The following is a 15,718-nucleotide window of genomic DNA, read 5'->3' as shown; positions in this document are numbered from 1 at the left end:
GCCATTTGTACACATTTAAAAGCCGTTTGTTATCCTAAACTTACATCTGCAACATCCCAGGTGTTTGGACCACCTAGGGTCTTGTGGTCTTTGGAAGTCTATTTGAGGGGGAAAAAAAAAAATGTATAAATCTGTTATTTCATTCACTGGATGGCTTTATTCTCTGCTGCGGATTCTGCACAAGGCTTTATAATCGGAAAGAAAAGATCAGGACAACAAGGAGGACATTTGTTTCTTTTCTGGATTTTTATTTTTACATCAGATAATATTGAAACTTAGCTTCACTGATACAAAAACCCCCCTTTAGACATGGCAAATATACAAATCACGCTTAGTTGATCCACAGGAGGCAGACGCTGCTTGGTTAGCAGTATGTCAGTGCTTCTTGTGGGTTCAATGGCACTCAGGTAGAATGTTTTAGAGAGACAAGTCGAGCTCCAGCTGTGGAGTTGAGCTTCATCTGCGGAGGGTCCGTCAACTTTGTGTCATCATTAATGCTTTGAAAATCAAATAGACATCAAGAGTATCATACAGTAATAAATAATTGTGAAAACACTGCTGAGGTATCGTGGGAACTCATCATAGTAACCCTCCACAAATTCTGCTCGACTCCTTTTGTTTAATACCTGAGGCAAAATCAAGGCACAGAGCTGAAGCCCATCCAGCACAACACTGATAGAAGACACTGGGCATGCAGGTGTGTGAAACACGTCTGACTGACTGCTCCCTGATCTACAGCGAGTCCAAACGGATGTCCACATACAGGTGGACCTCACTCGGCCTCATCTTAAGGCAAAGCACCACAGATGTACATGCTTGGGTTTAAAGTAGTCGTCCAATGTTTTCCTAGGTTTTCTTTAATGGCAGCACAAAAATAAAACACTCACACAGGCTTCCAAGGGCCATAGAGTGAGGTAGCAAACCTGCTGTTCTGTGACAGATCCGCTAGATTTTCTTTTGGAAAGAAAATATTTTATTTTATTCATCTTATGGCGAGACGTTATAAACAGTGAAGCTGCTGCTTCCCAGCAGTCCTGGCCATCAAGTAATAAGTGAATGGTGGTAATTGGAGAATGTCAAAATCATCGTAACTCGACAATTTCATGTTGTTGCACTGTTTTTATGCATGTGTTCATCCAAGTTGCACTTCTATGAGCCATGGAATCCTATAGGCAGTCATTTTTGTGCCATATTAACTTCAGGATCTTTCAATAAAATACCCAACAAAAACTTTAAAAATTGATTTTTGGGAAAGACTATGGATGATTTCTTTAAAATGTGTACAAAAAACAGCAATGTGCCATCCATACATACACCTGTGACTGATATGTACCGTCATCAGCTGACATGTAAATCAAGTAATGTAAAAAAAAAAAAAAAAAAAAAAAAAAAAATTTTTAATTCATTCATAAAAACAGCCATGGAGGTCACATAACAATAAAAATACAATGACTTTTTCACAAATTTACAAAGCAAGCTCAGAAAGAAAGAAAGAAAGAAAGAAAAAGAAAGAAAGAAAGAAAGAAAGAACGTTAGATGACCTTAAACACCAAGAACTAAAATACATAATACTACAACTGTATTGATAAACTTTTGAGATGCTAAACCTTCCCACCCTTAAACAACTCACTAAGTGTACCTCAGTAGATTATTTACAAAGAATATACAACTGTCCAAAAAGACCATGTTTGTGATCCAAGACATGCACAAAATATACCATTTCATTTGAAATATTTATTTGCTTATGTCTAAGTAGACCATCAAAGGATCCATAAATATTGTCCACTTTGGCTGTATGGGAACGAAATACCTGCAGTGTTTGGTTTCAGAACCTCTACTTATGGCATTTGTGCCAAAACGTAGACAACTACTCTCCGACATGGCGAAGGAAATATGGAATTGACTGGCAGAGAGATGCAGCACGGCACGGTCAAAAACTAAGACAAACCTTCTAACTACTTTCATCAGGCCATGCAAAAAATGGGCAAACTATATGGTTTTTGGGGGGAACCTTTAAAGTACTTGTAAAAAGTAATTGAACGTAAACCCTTAAGAAGTTGTTTCAGCTCAAATTTACTGGAAAATCTGGTCTACACAAGACTTTTGGTGTGACTTTGAAGGGGAAGCTACCGAGACCGACAGTAACAGCATTACACACACACACACACACACACACACACACACACACACACACACACACACACACCAGTCTGGTCAACCAAGCTGTAAACCTCCAGTATAAACGTGTGAATTGCCTTTTCTGTATGGTAGTGTAGAGTATGGTGTGTTATTCCTGACCTTTTCTCCATTCACAGGGCATTGCTCAACAGAGTTATACCATTCACAGTGAAGAAGCAGGGTTTAAGCACAAGTCTGCTCAACTGGGTGATGAGTTTCAATTGTTGATGACTAATGCAGAGAAGCTCTCCTGGTATCAGGCGCTCAGATTTCAGCTAAAACCAAAATGGTCAGCACCAGCTGTCTCACTTTCGTCTCTCTCTCTCTCGTTAGAGAGACAGCACCAGAGTCAGAATGGAGCGGGACATCTCAGCATTCAGAGAGCCCTCTGTTCATATATCTTCACATTATCTTGCATAGAGTTTCTCTGCATGTGACCTGCAGAGTAAATACAACACCAGAACACCACAAAACGAGTCCCAGCTCAGCAAAAACAATAACAGCATACGTGCATGAAGATCACGGTGGATCGATTTGTAGACGCGGCTCTAAACTCGGGTTTTTTTGTGAAGAAGAATAAGAACATTGGCCCATTTCCGTCATGAGCTGGGTCAAACTCACCAAGCAAAGAGCTCATATGACCTCAAAACCTCGAACATTAAAGTGATACAGTTTGATCTTCCACAGCTTACTCTAGTTATAGTTCTGTAATGATATGTGATCGTTCAGTTAAAAACATGAGTTAAGAGACTTAAGAAATGCTAAGTATAAAGGATTAATGCCAGTAAAAAAAAAAAAAAAAAAAAAAAAAAAAAAAAAAACCCAATAAAATAACATATGCATTTTTGCCAGCATGCACTGGTCTATGAACATACGTAAAACTCTTGAAACCTAGAAGTGCTTTTTGTACATACAGAAAATTCCCACAACCTCCTGAAGCATCGAAGCAGCACTTTTTTCTGCAGCAATGTCTGTCTGAGGCAGTTGGGTCAGATTCAACATCCATCCATCTCCCTTTCTCTCTCTTTTCCACACAGAGAGCTCTCAGTGATATCACCTAAAGCCAGGCTGTTGACACAGAGGCTGTTGATAGAGCAACACAAGCTGGAGTTTCACAACTACATTCACTATGCACTACAGTTCAGCTTTCCCAGTATTTATCTAAAAAAGCATTATATAAGAGTTAGAGGACACATAATCAAGTGACGCTGGGAGGACAGAGAGAAAAAGAGAGATCACGCAGGCTGAACGACCGCTTGTTAATACTGTGTGTGGAGGGGTGTACTCTGCTATGTGACCCTCACATGGCTTGTAGTAACACTCAGTCTGTGTGTCTGTGAGCGTTGGGGTGGCCTTCCAGTCATTTAGTGACCACCTCCAGACCCAGGGGGGTTGTGGACCCAGTCGAGGATGATGAGGGTCAGGCTGCCTATCATGAAGATGATGCCAACCACAAGGAAAATGAGTGCCTGTGGGAAGTGAAGATTTGAAATGACGCTACAGCCACACTATAAAGTGATACATGAGCATGGTTGTACTCTGTCATACAAAGGTTAAAGAGCAAAGACTACGCCAACATCAAAACTGAGAAAAAACAGCTTTAAAGTTCTGTAAAACGTGCTGAAAGTATGTATGTGATACTGTACACACACCCTTCACCCTTCAACCCTTCTCTGGCGACAGTCATGATTTACATCATTTTACAAACGTTTGAGACACCAACTAACTACAAGAGAAGCTGACATTTTTATGTCAAGAGACTTGTGACATAAGTTTGATGATCATAAAAGTGATTGATTTTTCATAAATTGTTTTGTTCTATATACTGTTGTTGTTTTTTTTTTACTTTTACATTTTTAATTATTTTTTTAAATAGTTTTCAAACATTTATTTTAATTTGCATATTATTTTCATCTTAGCTTTGAAAACATGTGTTGATACCTAGAGTTGCTGAAAAGTGTTTCTGCTGAACCGGAGTATATACACACCCCTTGATAACAGTGAAATGCATCACCAAGTTCCAGTCAAAAATATAAAGATATGCCCGACCAGCCACTTTTGGGTTCTGAAGAGTTAAGTAAATACATAAAAAGGAAATACGTTTTCCTCTACAGTATATTATTTACCATTTAATGACTTATTTGTCTTATTAAAACTTAATACTGAATAAATCATTTTAAATTGATTCTAGTGTCTAGCTTGTAGTATTTCAATACACACTGTTTAAGTGTGCCACAGCAGTTGGGATAAACCCTCTTACAGGAGAAGGAAAATTTCAGAAGGAAGTAATTCTGGAGCATTTCTATTGGTCCATTTCTACAGGGCTTTGGGTATTAATGTCAAATTATGTAAAAAAAAAAACAAAAAAAAAAAAACAAAAAAAAAAACAAAGTATTTTGTAGTTTCAAAGCGTGTCATGTCGTGTGTCACCTAAAATTCTATTATGGCAGACTGAATTTGAATGATAAGGTGGACTTACAGATATCTTCTGCGTGGATCTGAACGGTATGCTCTTGACCAGCCGCAGGTAGAAGGCAGCTGGGAGGATGAAGATGAGCATGGTGGCAGCAGAGGAACCTATGAGATTCAAATGTAGAGTATGAGTATGTAGGAAGCGAGATCCAACCAGGCATATGTCATCACTTCCCTGAGGAGATCTTACTTCTACTTAATTACTGGGAAATGGTGGAGAACACCATTGCTAAGGATTACTAATCAGCAGAAAAGTTTTTCACCGTCATGGTTGGGATGGAGATGTTTGTTTTGTGTGATGTAAGACCTAAATGCTATGGCTGCCTGAAGGACTACATTCTGTTCTTTATGCTTCATGAAGAACTGATCTAACACACAGGAGAACATCATGCTCACCTATAAAGCCAAAGATGTCCCTGATTGTCGGGACAAAGATGACAAGTAAATTGTTAATCAGGATTACTAATCAGCAGAAAAAGTTTTCACCATCATGGTTGGGATGGAGATGTTTGTTTTGTGTGATGTAAGACCTAAATGCTATGGCTGCCTGAAGGCCTACATTCTGTTCTTTATGCTTCATGAAGAACTGATCTAACACACAGGAGAACATCATGCTCACCTATAAAGCCAAAGATGTCCCTGATTGTCGGGACAAAGATGACAAGTAAATTGTTGAAGATCAAGATGGCGAGAGCGATGAGGATGTGTCTGATCCAGCTGAATTCTTGCCCAGCAAACAGCAGTGTGACAATGGATGAGCGAATCTACAAAATGCAGACACAAGCACAAAAGCTTACTTACCACAACAATATATACAGTATGCATCTTTATTACAGTTCATACAGAAACAAAATATGGTGGTTTATGCACTTAAAGACTTTGCTGAAGTGTTATTGTTTGAAGTGTGACTATTGAAATTATTCTTACACCCGTCTAACTTTTTCCACATTGCGCCACATTTCTTGTAAGAACAATGTGGGCTGAACACGCGAATAAGTACACAGGATATTGTGGTTTTGCGACTGACTGAAAGTAAATGAAAAATAAACAGTTTCATTAATGAAAAATGAACACGGATTTTCAGTCCAATAAAGAGTTCTGGACGGATAATGTGAGAGGATATGAAAGTAATATGTACAGCGTTATTTTTTATTATTTTTGGGCAGGGCTGTCTTCTGCTTTGTTCTGAGAAAAGAGGCTTCTTTCGTCCTCTGTGGTAGCAGCTCTACCTGCTCTGGTAAAGCTAAAGCGAAAGTAAGAGCTGCAAATTGCAGTGATGCATGTGTGAAGAGACCAACCAGTCCATCACTGTATAAAATCCACACCTCCACAACTACCATTTATATACAATGTCACACATGCATTACTCTTATGAATTTATCCTTACACGTTCTGCTAAATGAAAACGGAGATGCTTAATGTAGTTCACAGGGCTAATAGGTCTTCATTTGTCAGTCGTTTTATAAATGTTTATGTATCAGCATTGACAAATATGTACATCTGAATATTGACATTGACGTACAATTCCCATTACAATGCATTCTTAATTGAAACAAAGCAAATTAAATGTATGGCAAAGTAACAAAGTAATAAAGCAAAGTAACAAAAGTAAAGTAACAAAAAGTATTTAACAAACAATTTAAATTAACATCGTGCTCGTTCTGAAATTCCCTTATGGATTATCTACAGATGCTATCTGGTAAAAAGTTATGGTTTAGGTTAGATTTAAGAGGAATCTGCAGAGCATCTCCACTGCACTCTTAAAATGAAGCGTTACTAAATCAACTTCTGCCCCCTTCTACTGTTTTACTGCTACAAACAACAAAAAAAAAAACTATATAACAATAAAGGCATCATATAATGATAATGAATTTCTTCAAATTATAAGGTGCTGCTGCTGCCACACCTATCAAAAATATGCTCTGCACTCCATGTATAATACACAAAAGCACACACAGGCCCACACACACACACACACACACACACACACACACACACACACACACACACTGCAAAGCTGAATGAAGGGGTTGTGTAAGTATACGGGGGGCAGGTGTATCGAGAGGGATCAGTTAATGAGCTGAAGCAGGTCACAGGACCAGCTCTGATCGGCTCAGAGTGAAGGCCTGGGAACGCCAGCACACTGGGGGAAAGTTCAGCACCCACAGAGGTGAAATGAAGCCACCACGAGGCCACACACACACACACACAGAAGAATGGATGCAGGGCGGAGCTTAGACCTCTGGATTAACTTTCTGTGTGTGAAGCTTGTGAAACGGCCTGAGAGAGTTGCATCAGCCAGATCACAGCACGCCTGCTCCTACACTGCCTTTGAAATCTACTATCACTTTACTGTAGAGAACACACTAAGCTATATCATACTTCATTATAGGGAGTGAAACTCTTCAGAGCAAAGACTAGCTGACCCGGAAAGGTACAGCAGCGTTTTTAAATGAAGCAGAAAATAAAGTGAAGTTAAAAGAGAATCTGATGTGACGGGCTACTTTTGTAAACATCTTAAAAGACTGTTATTAAATAATGGCACACTCGGCTTTTCGCGTAATTCCTCCACACATAAAGCAGAATGAAAAGTATACAGATCCGTTTCACTGTACAAGCAGGAACTTCATGTTAGGCCATTTTTTCTAAACCAGCCTAAAATCGGCAGGTTTTGAGAGTGAACTAGACAGTGGACAAGGATTTCAGCATACATTACACTTTCATGACACATCACAATATTTAATTACATCTGAGGTCTGATGAGGTGGAACATGCAAAAATACATTAAAAAAATAGGATATAATTTACTATAAAATAATCTTTATTTATTAATTCACACTGCACTGCACTGCACTAAATCCACCTAAAGAGAAATAACTATGCTCTCTTTATAATGAAACTTGCAGTTGGTCGTGATTATTTAAGCACTGACAATGTTCACAATATGCTAACACAAAGCACAATGTACTGTAATTGTTCACAATAATGCTAAAAGTCACATCGCCATAATGTCCATTTCTAACATGAATTACCAAATAAATATAAAACTTTACAAGGTTATCTTAAATACACTGAACAAACTGAATATACAAAATTAGTAAAAAGCGGTTATAAGAAGACGCCCTCTTTAATTTCAACTAATCTACACATTCAAATAAATATTTATTAAATTCATGTTTCCATTAACCTAATCCTGACCCCAACTCTAACCTTAAACCAAAGCCTAACCCTGGTTCTAAACCTCACCTGGTACTAACCCTAATCTTAACCCCAACACTGCTGAGAATCAACTACGTTTCACCAGACAGTCGGTTCATAATCTGAAAATACTGTTGCTGTTGGAGCAAAAACTCTCCAAAATAGTAACTTTACAGGAGGAAAACTTGTAATGGAAGTTAATGTAACAATTTTTTCCAATAAACATAAAACTGAGGAGTATATTCTTCTTCTAATATTTTACGAATGTTGCAGCTGGATGTATGTATTTTGCACATTTCTGTATGGGATTCGTTGAATGTGATATTTGATATTACTTCTCAATTAAAAAAAAAAAAAAAAAAAAAAAAAAAAAAAATTTTTTCCAAGTAATTCTAGACCCTTTCTGTTTGTCAACATGCAAACAACAAAATGTAAAGGGTAACTGCTTTTGTAAATTATGCAAAAAACAAACAAAAAACAAAAAAACAGAAATATAACAAGAGTTATATTTGAGGCTATCCAAATGAAAAGGGACCAATCTAAACCAGTCAGATAGGATTAAACACAGAAAATTATAAATAGAAACACTAAACTATAACGCTGAAAACTTGTAAAAAAATTGTAACCGGGTACTCCAATCTTGAGAAAAGGCATGCAAAAGATGCTCTCACAGACACTAAGTGACAAAATGCAGCGCATTACCCTCCACGTCTGGTAAAGTGTTTTAGATTCCTCTCCCCCCCCCCCTCTCTCCCCCGCTCTCACTCCCTCACTCCCTCACTCCCTCACTCCCTCACTCCCTCACTCCCTCACTCCCTCACTCTCAGCTAGGTGTCTGGCTGGTATTTTTAGCATGGTAATGAGAGTGTACCACTCTTCTTGCACTGGTTCTTACATTAAGGGGCTGTTACTGGTTGGCACCTGTGTGTGACATTTCGGTTCCTCCAGTACTCTCGGCTAAAAGAATTCAGCGCCCACCGGTGAGCAGCGAGGAGTCTTTGGAGGGTGCATGTGTGATATTCAACCAGCGGCCCTCTCTGTCTGCCAGTCGCCATGGAGGTGAAGCATGTGGCTACAGGCCACTGAAGTGAATCATGGGGCGGCGGTGGGAGCACGTTCAAACTCATGCAGCCACAGTAATCAAACTGTAGAGACACAAGCAGGTCATTATGGGGGGGAAAAGACTAAATCTGGAACTATGTGAGTCCTACAGCTTGCAGCTATTATCTCCTCCACAACAGACCCAATACAAATTCAACAACTGTTCATTTCCAGCTAACGCTAGCGTCTCTTTGAGGAAGACTGGAGTCAAACGACAGCCCAGTCCGTAACAAAAGACTTCAGACCAGAGCTGCCGCACGCTGGGACACGTTTGAAGCTACAACGTCATATTACAGCTGCACTGCTGGAATATGTGAGACCTAATCCTGTTCTTACAGCAGGTTTCAGCGCTGTACTAATTAGAGTAAATCCGTCTGCTCTTTGCCTTAGAGCTGCAATGCTAATGTTTAAATGCCAGACGACAGTCGCGTTCAGGATCATTTAACAATATTCTCATCTGACAGTGCTGTGCTGCATCATATCCTAAACAGATCAAAACCCCAGAGAACAATGGGTGTCTGCCAGTGCACCCTGAGGTGACCTTTAGGACTGGACCCCTGGGTCTCTGACTGCCACATTCATCCTGAGCGCCCACTACAGACTCAATCCAGTAGTACCACTCACAGAGCACATGCTCCAATGGAAGTTACGCTACTCTTGCGTTTTATTTTTTCCTTTGAGAATAACCGATGATCTTTTTGTAATTTTGTAAACCAAAAACAGTCATAATTCATTTTACATGACCAATTTCAAGCCTCTCTTTATCCCTTTAAATCAAACAGGCCGTTTTTGTGACTGTGCCTTAGGACTGACACATGTAAAGCTCTATTCTGATTGGCTGCCCTGTACTGTGCCTCATTCAAAAACCAGAATGGACTGAAACACTTAAACTTCATCATGAATGGGCAGAGCTACACTGTGGTAGGCTGAATAGAGGGATATATGTAAATATGCTGGTTTTCATGACATGATCTACTGGCAGCTTAGTAGTCATATGGACTGTATGGACTGGGGAGTGAATGGTGTGTTTCAAAACTTTATTTATGTTAATGTACTGAATTCAACTCTAACTTTTTTTAAAGTAAGGAACATTGAATTTTCCATGACATGGCCCTCTGAATACCTGGAGCTTTAACAAAGACCTCAGTTCACGTGCTTGCTCATATATGCGTGAATGGAGTGTTTCACAATGGCTTTTAATCATGGTTCAGCCAATCAGACTTAATCAGACTGGATCAGTTTTATAAACACACTTTCAATGCAGCCTTCAATGGGATGAATGGCAGAATTCAAGCTCCATAGCTTTGCGATTATAGAGAATAATGCCGTGTAACATACATATAATCAGCCTTTGACTACAACACATGACGCCACCATGCTTTAAAAACAGAGTCAGAAACGCAAACTGTCCGTCATTAAGTCAGTCATCGCAACAGGCCAGTCATGAGATAAATTTATTCTTCAAGTCACATGCGTATCACAATGGAAAAAGGCCAGTAAGTGAACTCGTGCCCATCGGTAGGAGAAATGGTTTATCATGCTATATCCCTGTTGCTAAGCCAAGGTCTCTGTAACCCCAGAGACAAAGCAAATGTAATCTCTGTCTCTTTCTGTGAAGAGCTGTGACCTTTCAGAAACGTGAAGAGCAAGGACGGCCAAAAAACACAAAATGTCTCTTCTCTCATATATCCACAAGCCCTTCTGCCAGCGTCTAAATGCTATCTCTCTCCAACACAATGAGCTGTAGGACACTATCAGGACATGAAGTAAATTTATGTGAGCAAAACATGCAAATCAAATGCATTTAAAGACTTGGACCTTCATACGCATTCAGCCTCACAGTGCCAAGCTATCGCTGCCGTCCAAAGAAAATGTGTATCTCCAATATAGTGACTCTTAATTACATTTTTTCTTTTTTATTAAAGTTCATTTAACAAGGTTTTATTCCAGGTTGTTTTAGAGCCTTTCTATTGCTACATTCATCAATTTTGAGAGCAGTTGCTGCGTTCAAATGATGTATAAAAATAAAACGTAACAAAAATGGACATTTTTTTGGGGACGGAGATGATATACAGTCATAAACCCACGGTAGCCCTCTATGAATGCAGTTTCCTAACAGAGATTTAAGCCTAGTCCTGGACGACACAGCATTCTAAATGGGGATTCTCAACTGAAAGGAAAATGAAATGAAAGCAGCCTTATATGATCTGATCTGGTTGCCAGAAATGAATATTGCAGCGTTTTTCAGCCTGTTCTCTGTCACCTGCCACACTTGTAGTGTATAATAATTTTGATGCATTTCCATAAACGAACATAAAGACTGTGGACATGGAGCACAGTCAGGCTGACATGCTGAAGCACCTGCCCACTGGCTTCTATTATAAGTGTGCTTTGAGCGCTGGGAGATTGTCTGTAGCAACTGCCTGCTACAAATGCGTCAGACAGAAAACTGCTGAAATATTCCTATTGCTCACAGCAGATCTAAATGTGTGCCTTCAGAAAAGATTCAGGAGTAAATTTGTCTTCAGCTAAAGGACTCACATTTAGTTATCTTTCATCCCACACCAGAACACACAAAATCTCAGACATCAATTTCAGCCTACACTTCAAATTACGCCTACGTTATTGTGAAGGTTATGGATTTGAGAGTGAGCTTGATGTGTACTTGTAGCTCTCCTAGTGGTAAGATAGCGGCATTGCACTGTCTGATTCTCTGCAAGGTCGAGCTGTCTGCAAACATACACACTGGCTCAGTACAGTGGAATATTCCACACACCCCTCTTCCCCCCACACCTCCCCCCGCCTCGGTGTCCCTCTGCTTCACCCCTCCTCTCAATGGATCTCCATCTGTATCTGCAGTCATGTTGCTGCCCTGATAGTTAATATAACTAATGACAAGTGTCATTATGTATATAATGAATGCACTACTGATATATGTTTTTATACCATTTACACCATCCTGTCTGACCCCTAAATAAATATATAAACCCTCTGAATGCTGCCTCCCTCCACAGAACTGACAGTCGTGAGTGTCTGATTCCACAGATTTGGCACTTATGCGTCCTGTAATAGACACTGGACATTGCCTAGCGCTTCTAAAAAGCTTGGGCTCACACGGCGCTCTGGCTTGAGAACAACCTGACGAAAATGGACGAGGATTCATGGGAGGTAAAGAAAAAGGATTAACATTTTCTTTTCGTTTATAATTCATGGATTTCAATCAATATCTGCTTGCACAGCACCATCTGGTGGACAGTTAAAGTTTTACAGGTCAGCAGTGTAAAAAGCTGAAGAGTTGCTGGAGTTTGAGGAACTATTAACAGGTTGTCAGTGAAGGGTGAATGGAGGGGATTTCCTAACAGAGACAGCTAAAGCAGTACCTTAACACAATTTCATTACATTTCATTCTAATTCATGAGTGCTAAATCTGTTTGTATAATAGCACCCTCTAGTGGACACTTAATGCTCTGCATGTCTGTAGAATGCTTCGCTTGACGGGCTGCTTTGTATAAACAGTTAAAGACAGGTTATCAAAAAAAAACAAAAAAACAAAAAGTAGCACATACAATTAATTAAATTCACATCACAAAACACCTCTCAGTGGTGAAAATGCTGCAGATTTCCTCACTCAAACACTCAAACCCCATTCCTCCAAATCTCCCTCTTACTCTTAAAAACAGCTCCATAAACATTACCTCATTTAAACCACACAGTGATCCATTTACACTGGATCACATAAAACTCTCTGACAGAAAGGTTAAAAAATGGAAATAAGAGAGTGCAAGTGCATCTAGAGCATCCAGAAGGGCCCCAAATGAGTCACACACTTACTGATCTGAGTACTGTGTAGCATGAGGGGAAGCAGGACCCTAATATAGCTGTAGCCATTTAGGGTCCCACAGCTCCACTGACAGATATTACACTCCTCAACCTCACCCACCCCTGTTAGTGAGGCTAGGGCTAAAATCCTACTCGGACAAAGATCACTGGGGTAAACCAAAACTTTGATGAGTGTGCGCTATATTAGTACGTTTATATATTAGTTCCTAATGAGGCCCAATAATAAATAGACTTAACTGAACAACAAACTATGCATTACCTAAAAGACACTAAAAACATCTAAAAAATCCATTACTATCATTCAAACGATCGAGTCGATGAATTGTGACAGCCCTAGTCATAGTATATGCAACAATAGTGTGTCTGTATCTCGGGCGAGTATAGTAATGCTGCAAGTGCCCAGAGCACTGGAAGTTCTGGGGAATTGGCCCAGTTAACAGTGTCTGTTGAGAGGAAGCTGACGCTCAACCCTGAGACTTTTTCATACTGTTGCCATTCCCTGACCTCATGAGGGAACACTGTGTGCTTTTGGTCAGCCCATAACATAGGCTGGCCAGTGTTACTGAGAAAACAGCAGCATACCCAGCTTTTTGCCCAGCTTGTCAAAACTACTATTGAAAACTACACTGGCAGCCAAGAATCAAATAACTGGGTTGTTTGATGTATATGTTTAATCACCTAACACTGACAATTCAGTGTTGAACATGCCGATGTGTCAGCATATGGATATGGTGTAAATGATAGTACAAAGTTGTGTAACCAATCAATACAACTTTCAAACACACACACACACACACACACACACACACACACACACACACACACACACACACACACACTTTGAGCCGCTTATCCTTCTGGGTCATTTCTGAAAAGACGCTCTGATACACTAACATTTATAAAAGTAGTTATATTAATGATTTTACTTTTTATGTTATTTATGTTTAGTTATGTGACTTTTTACTTCATTTTCTCCCCAATTTAGTTATTGCCAATTCGATATACAGTTGTATGCAAAGCTTAAACAACCCTGGTTAAATTACATGTTTTGTTAATTATCTCACTAAAAAGTACATAGAAATACATGCTGCTTTAAATAATAAATAATACGCTGTAATTATCTATAATTTGTCAATGTATTGTCCTTTAAGTGTATTAAATTGCCAACAAAATTGGTATAAAACACAGGTTCTAAACCTGTGAGTACTAATGAATGTGCTGGTGTACTCACAGGGAAGAGGACAATGGGAACGGTGAGAGTCACAGCGGTCAGCACGGCCAGACGCACCAGCAGCAGCATGGTGTCAAACTTGTACACCTTAGTGAAGGTGTGCAGCAACTCTGCCTCCACGTTTTCTGAGTGTGCATGAGGGAAGGGAGAATTGAGCGTTGTAAGAACGTACACATCATAACCTCATGATTAGTTATGAATTAACTGTAATGGACACAAAGCTTGCCATTCAAGTGGGTTTTAGCCAACGGGCATCTTTGCCTTTTCAGATTATGTGTGTTTGTTGGTAAGGAACGTACCATAGAATGTGAGGTAGCCAAAGAGCGCCGACAGCATGTACATAACAAGCATAGCCAGGATTGAAATGTTCGATACGTTCTGCATTTTCCTTCGGCTGCGACTGCGAAAGGAAATGGAAAAAACAAAGTCTCTAGAACAGATTGCCTTTTTTATTTTATTATAACTTAACTATAAATTACTATGCTTTGTACTCACTCTTTCAGCTCACTATAGATGGGAAGAACTTCTGGGTGACAAACAAAAGCAAAGGCCAGAATAGGAATAGTGTATGCTGTCTGGATGAAGAAAAAAAATTGAAAAAAAAAAAATCAGAAGGCATATAAACAAGACTTCCTTTAAATGTCTACAGTTCACGCCTGCAACACAAACAACAGAATGATTGTGCTACACAGCCATATACACCTTCAGCAAATAAACCAAGTTCAGCACCTGCACACCTTTCTTACCAAATCAAATATCTTAAGTAAACATGTTATGCATACAAACACAAACCCTCTGTCCTCACCTGTGAGTTGAACACAAAGTATTTTGGTGTGCACATGTCCTCATAGTCATCAGGGTGGGGGATGTAGTGGACCCCGCTGTGGGCCACAGCAGGTGACTGAGGGTCCAGGTGAACACTGCTCATGTCTGCTCGAGAGAACTCCATCAGAGCTGAGCTGTTATGGAGAGCTTGCGGACCTAACGGCGCCGAACCGTTCAGACTCAAACCAGACGAGTTGTTGTAGAAGAAAGGCAGTGGACAGGGCAGCTGTGTCTTCTTATAAATCAGCTGAGAGAAGGGGGGGGGGGGGGGGGGGGGGGGTTATTCACTAGTCTGTAGAAGAGCTGGTCAACACATCAAAAATATTTCACAATACTTTAGGTTTTCACAGTACACCATGTCATAATGTTTATTTTTTGACATCTGATAAGCTGGAAAAGATGATTCAAAACTATGAAAACACTGATTTCTACTCAATTTTATACACTACGCTGCATTAAATCCTATTTAATAAAGACATTTTGCTCTCTTACAATCAAACACGCAGTCGGGAAGTGTTATTTAAATGCAGACAATATTTACAATATGCTCAGAAAAGCATACTGTGATACACTGTGGCATAACTTATGTTATGATAAATACTGTCATATTGCCCAGCCAGGCCCTAACAGGTAGTTGAAGGTTGATGCCATTAACCACTTCAAAGAAGTGAGGAATTAAAATGTAAACTACCTGTTTGTGGGTCTTCACTTCAGTTCCTTATTACATGATCATTTGCATGACATTCAACAAATGAAGCGCTTTAATCTTAATTAGTGAAGTGAAAAAGTGAAGGAAAAGTGAAGAAGTGAAGAAAAACTCTGTGCAAACATAAGTATTAAATTTTGCTATGTCTAGCTTTAGTGTTTTAGTGT

The 15,718-nt window shown here is 39.5% G+C and overlaps 1 protein-coding gene across 3 annotated transcripts in view; it reads right to left on the bottom strand.

The window, feature by feature from the left end:
* Positions 1-223: 223 nt before the first annotated feature.
* slc38a4 (solute carrier family 38 member 4) overlaps positions 224-15,718 on the bottom strand; it is a 43,878-nt gene continuing 28,383 nt past the window's right edge. For all 3 annotated transcript variants that reach the window (XM_017683090.2, XM_017683091.2, XM_017683089.2), the window contains exons 10-16: positions 14,826-15,092; positions 14,516-14,595; positions 14,320-14,420; positions 14,021-14,145; positions 5,270-5,414; positions 4,658-4,755; positions 224-3,647 (exon numbers count right to left, since the gene is read on the bottom strand). In XM_017683090.2, coding sequence (XP_017538579.1) covers positions 3,543-3,647; positions 4,658-4,755; positions 5,270-5,414; positions 14,021-14,145; positions 14,320-14,420; positions 14,516-14,595; positions 14,826-15,092 — 921 coding nt within the window. In that variant the 3' untranslated portion in view covers positions 224-3,542. The remainder of the gene's footprint in view (positions 3,648-4,657; positions 4,756-5,269; positions 5,415-14,020; positions 14,146-14,319; positions 14,421-14,515; positions 14,596-14,825; positions 15,093-15,718) is intronic.

This window comes from Pygocentrus nattereri, chromosome 11 (genome assembly GCF_015220715.1).
Source record: "Pygocentrus nattereri isolate fPygNat1 chromosome 11, fPygNat1.pri, whole genome shotgun sequence".
NCBI classification, from domain to species: Eukaryota; Metazoa; Chordata; class Actinopteri; order Characiformes; family Serrasalmidae; genus Pygocentrus; species Pygocentrus nattereri.
This window is presented reverse-complemented; position numbering and strand designations above follow the sequence as displayed.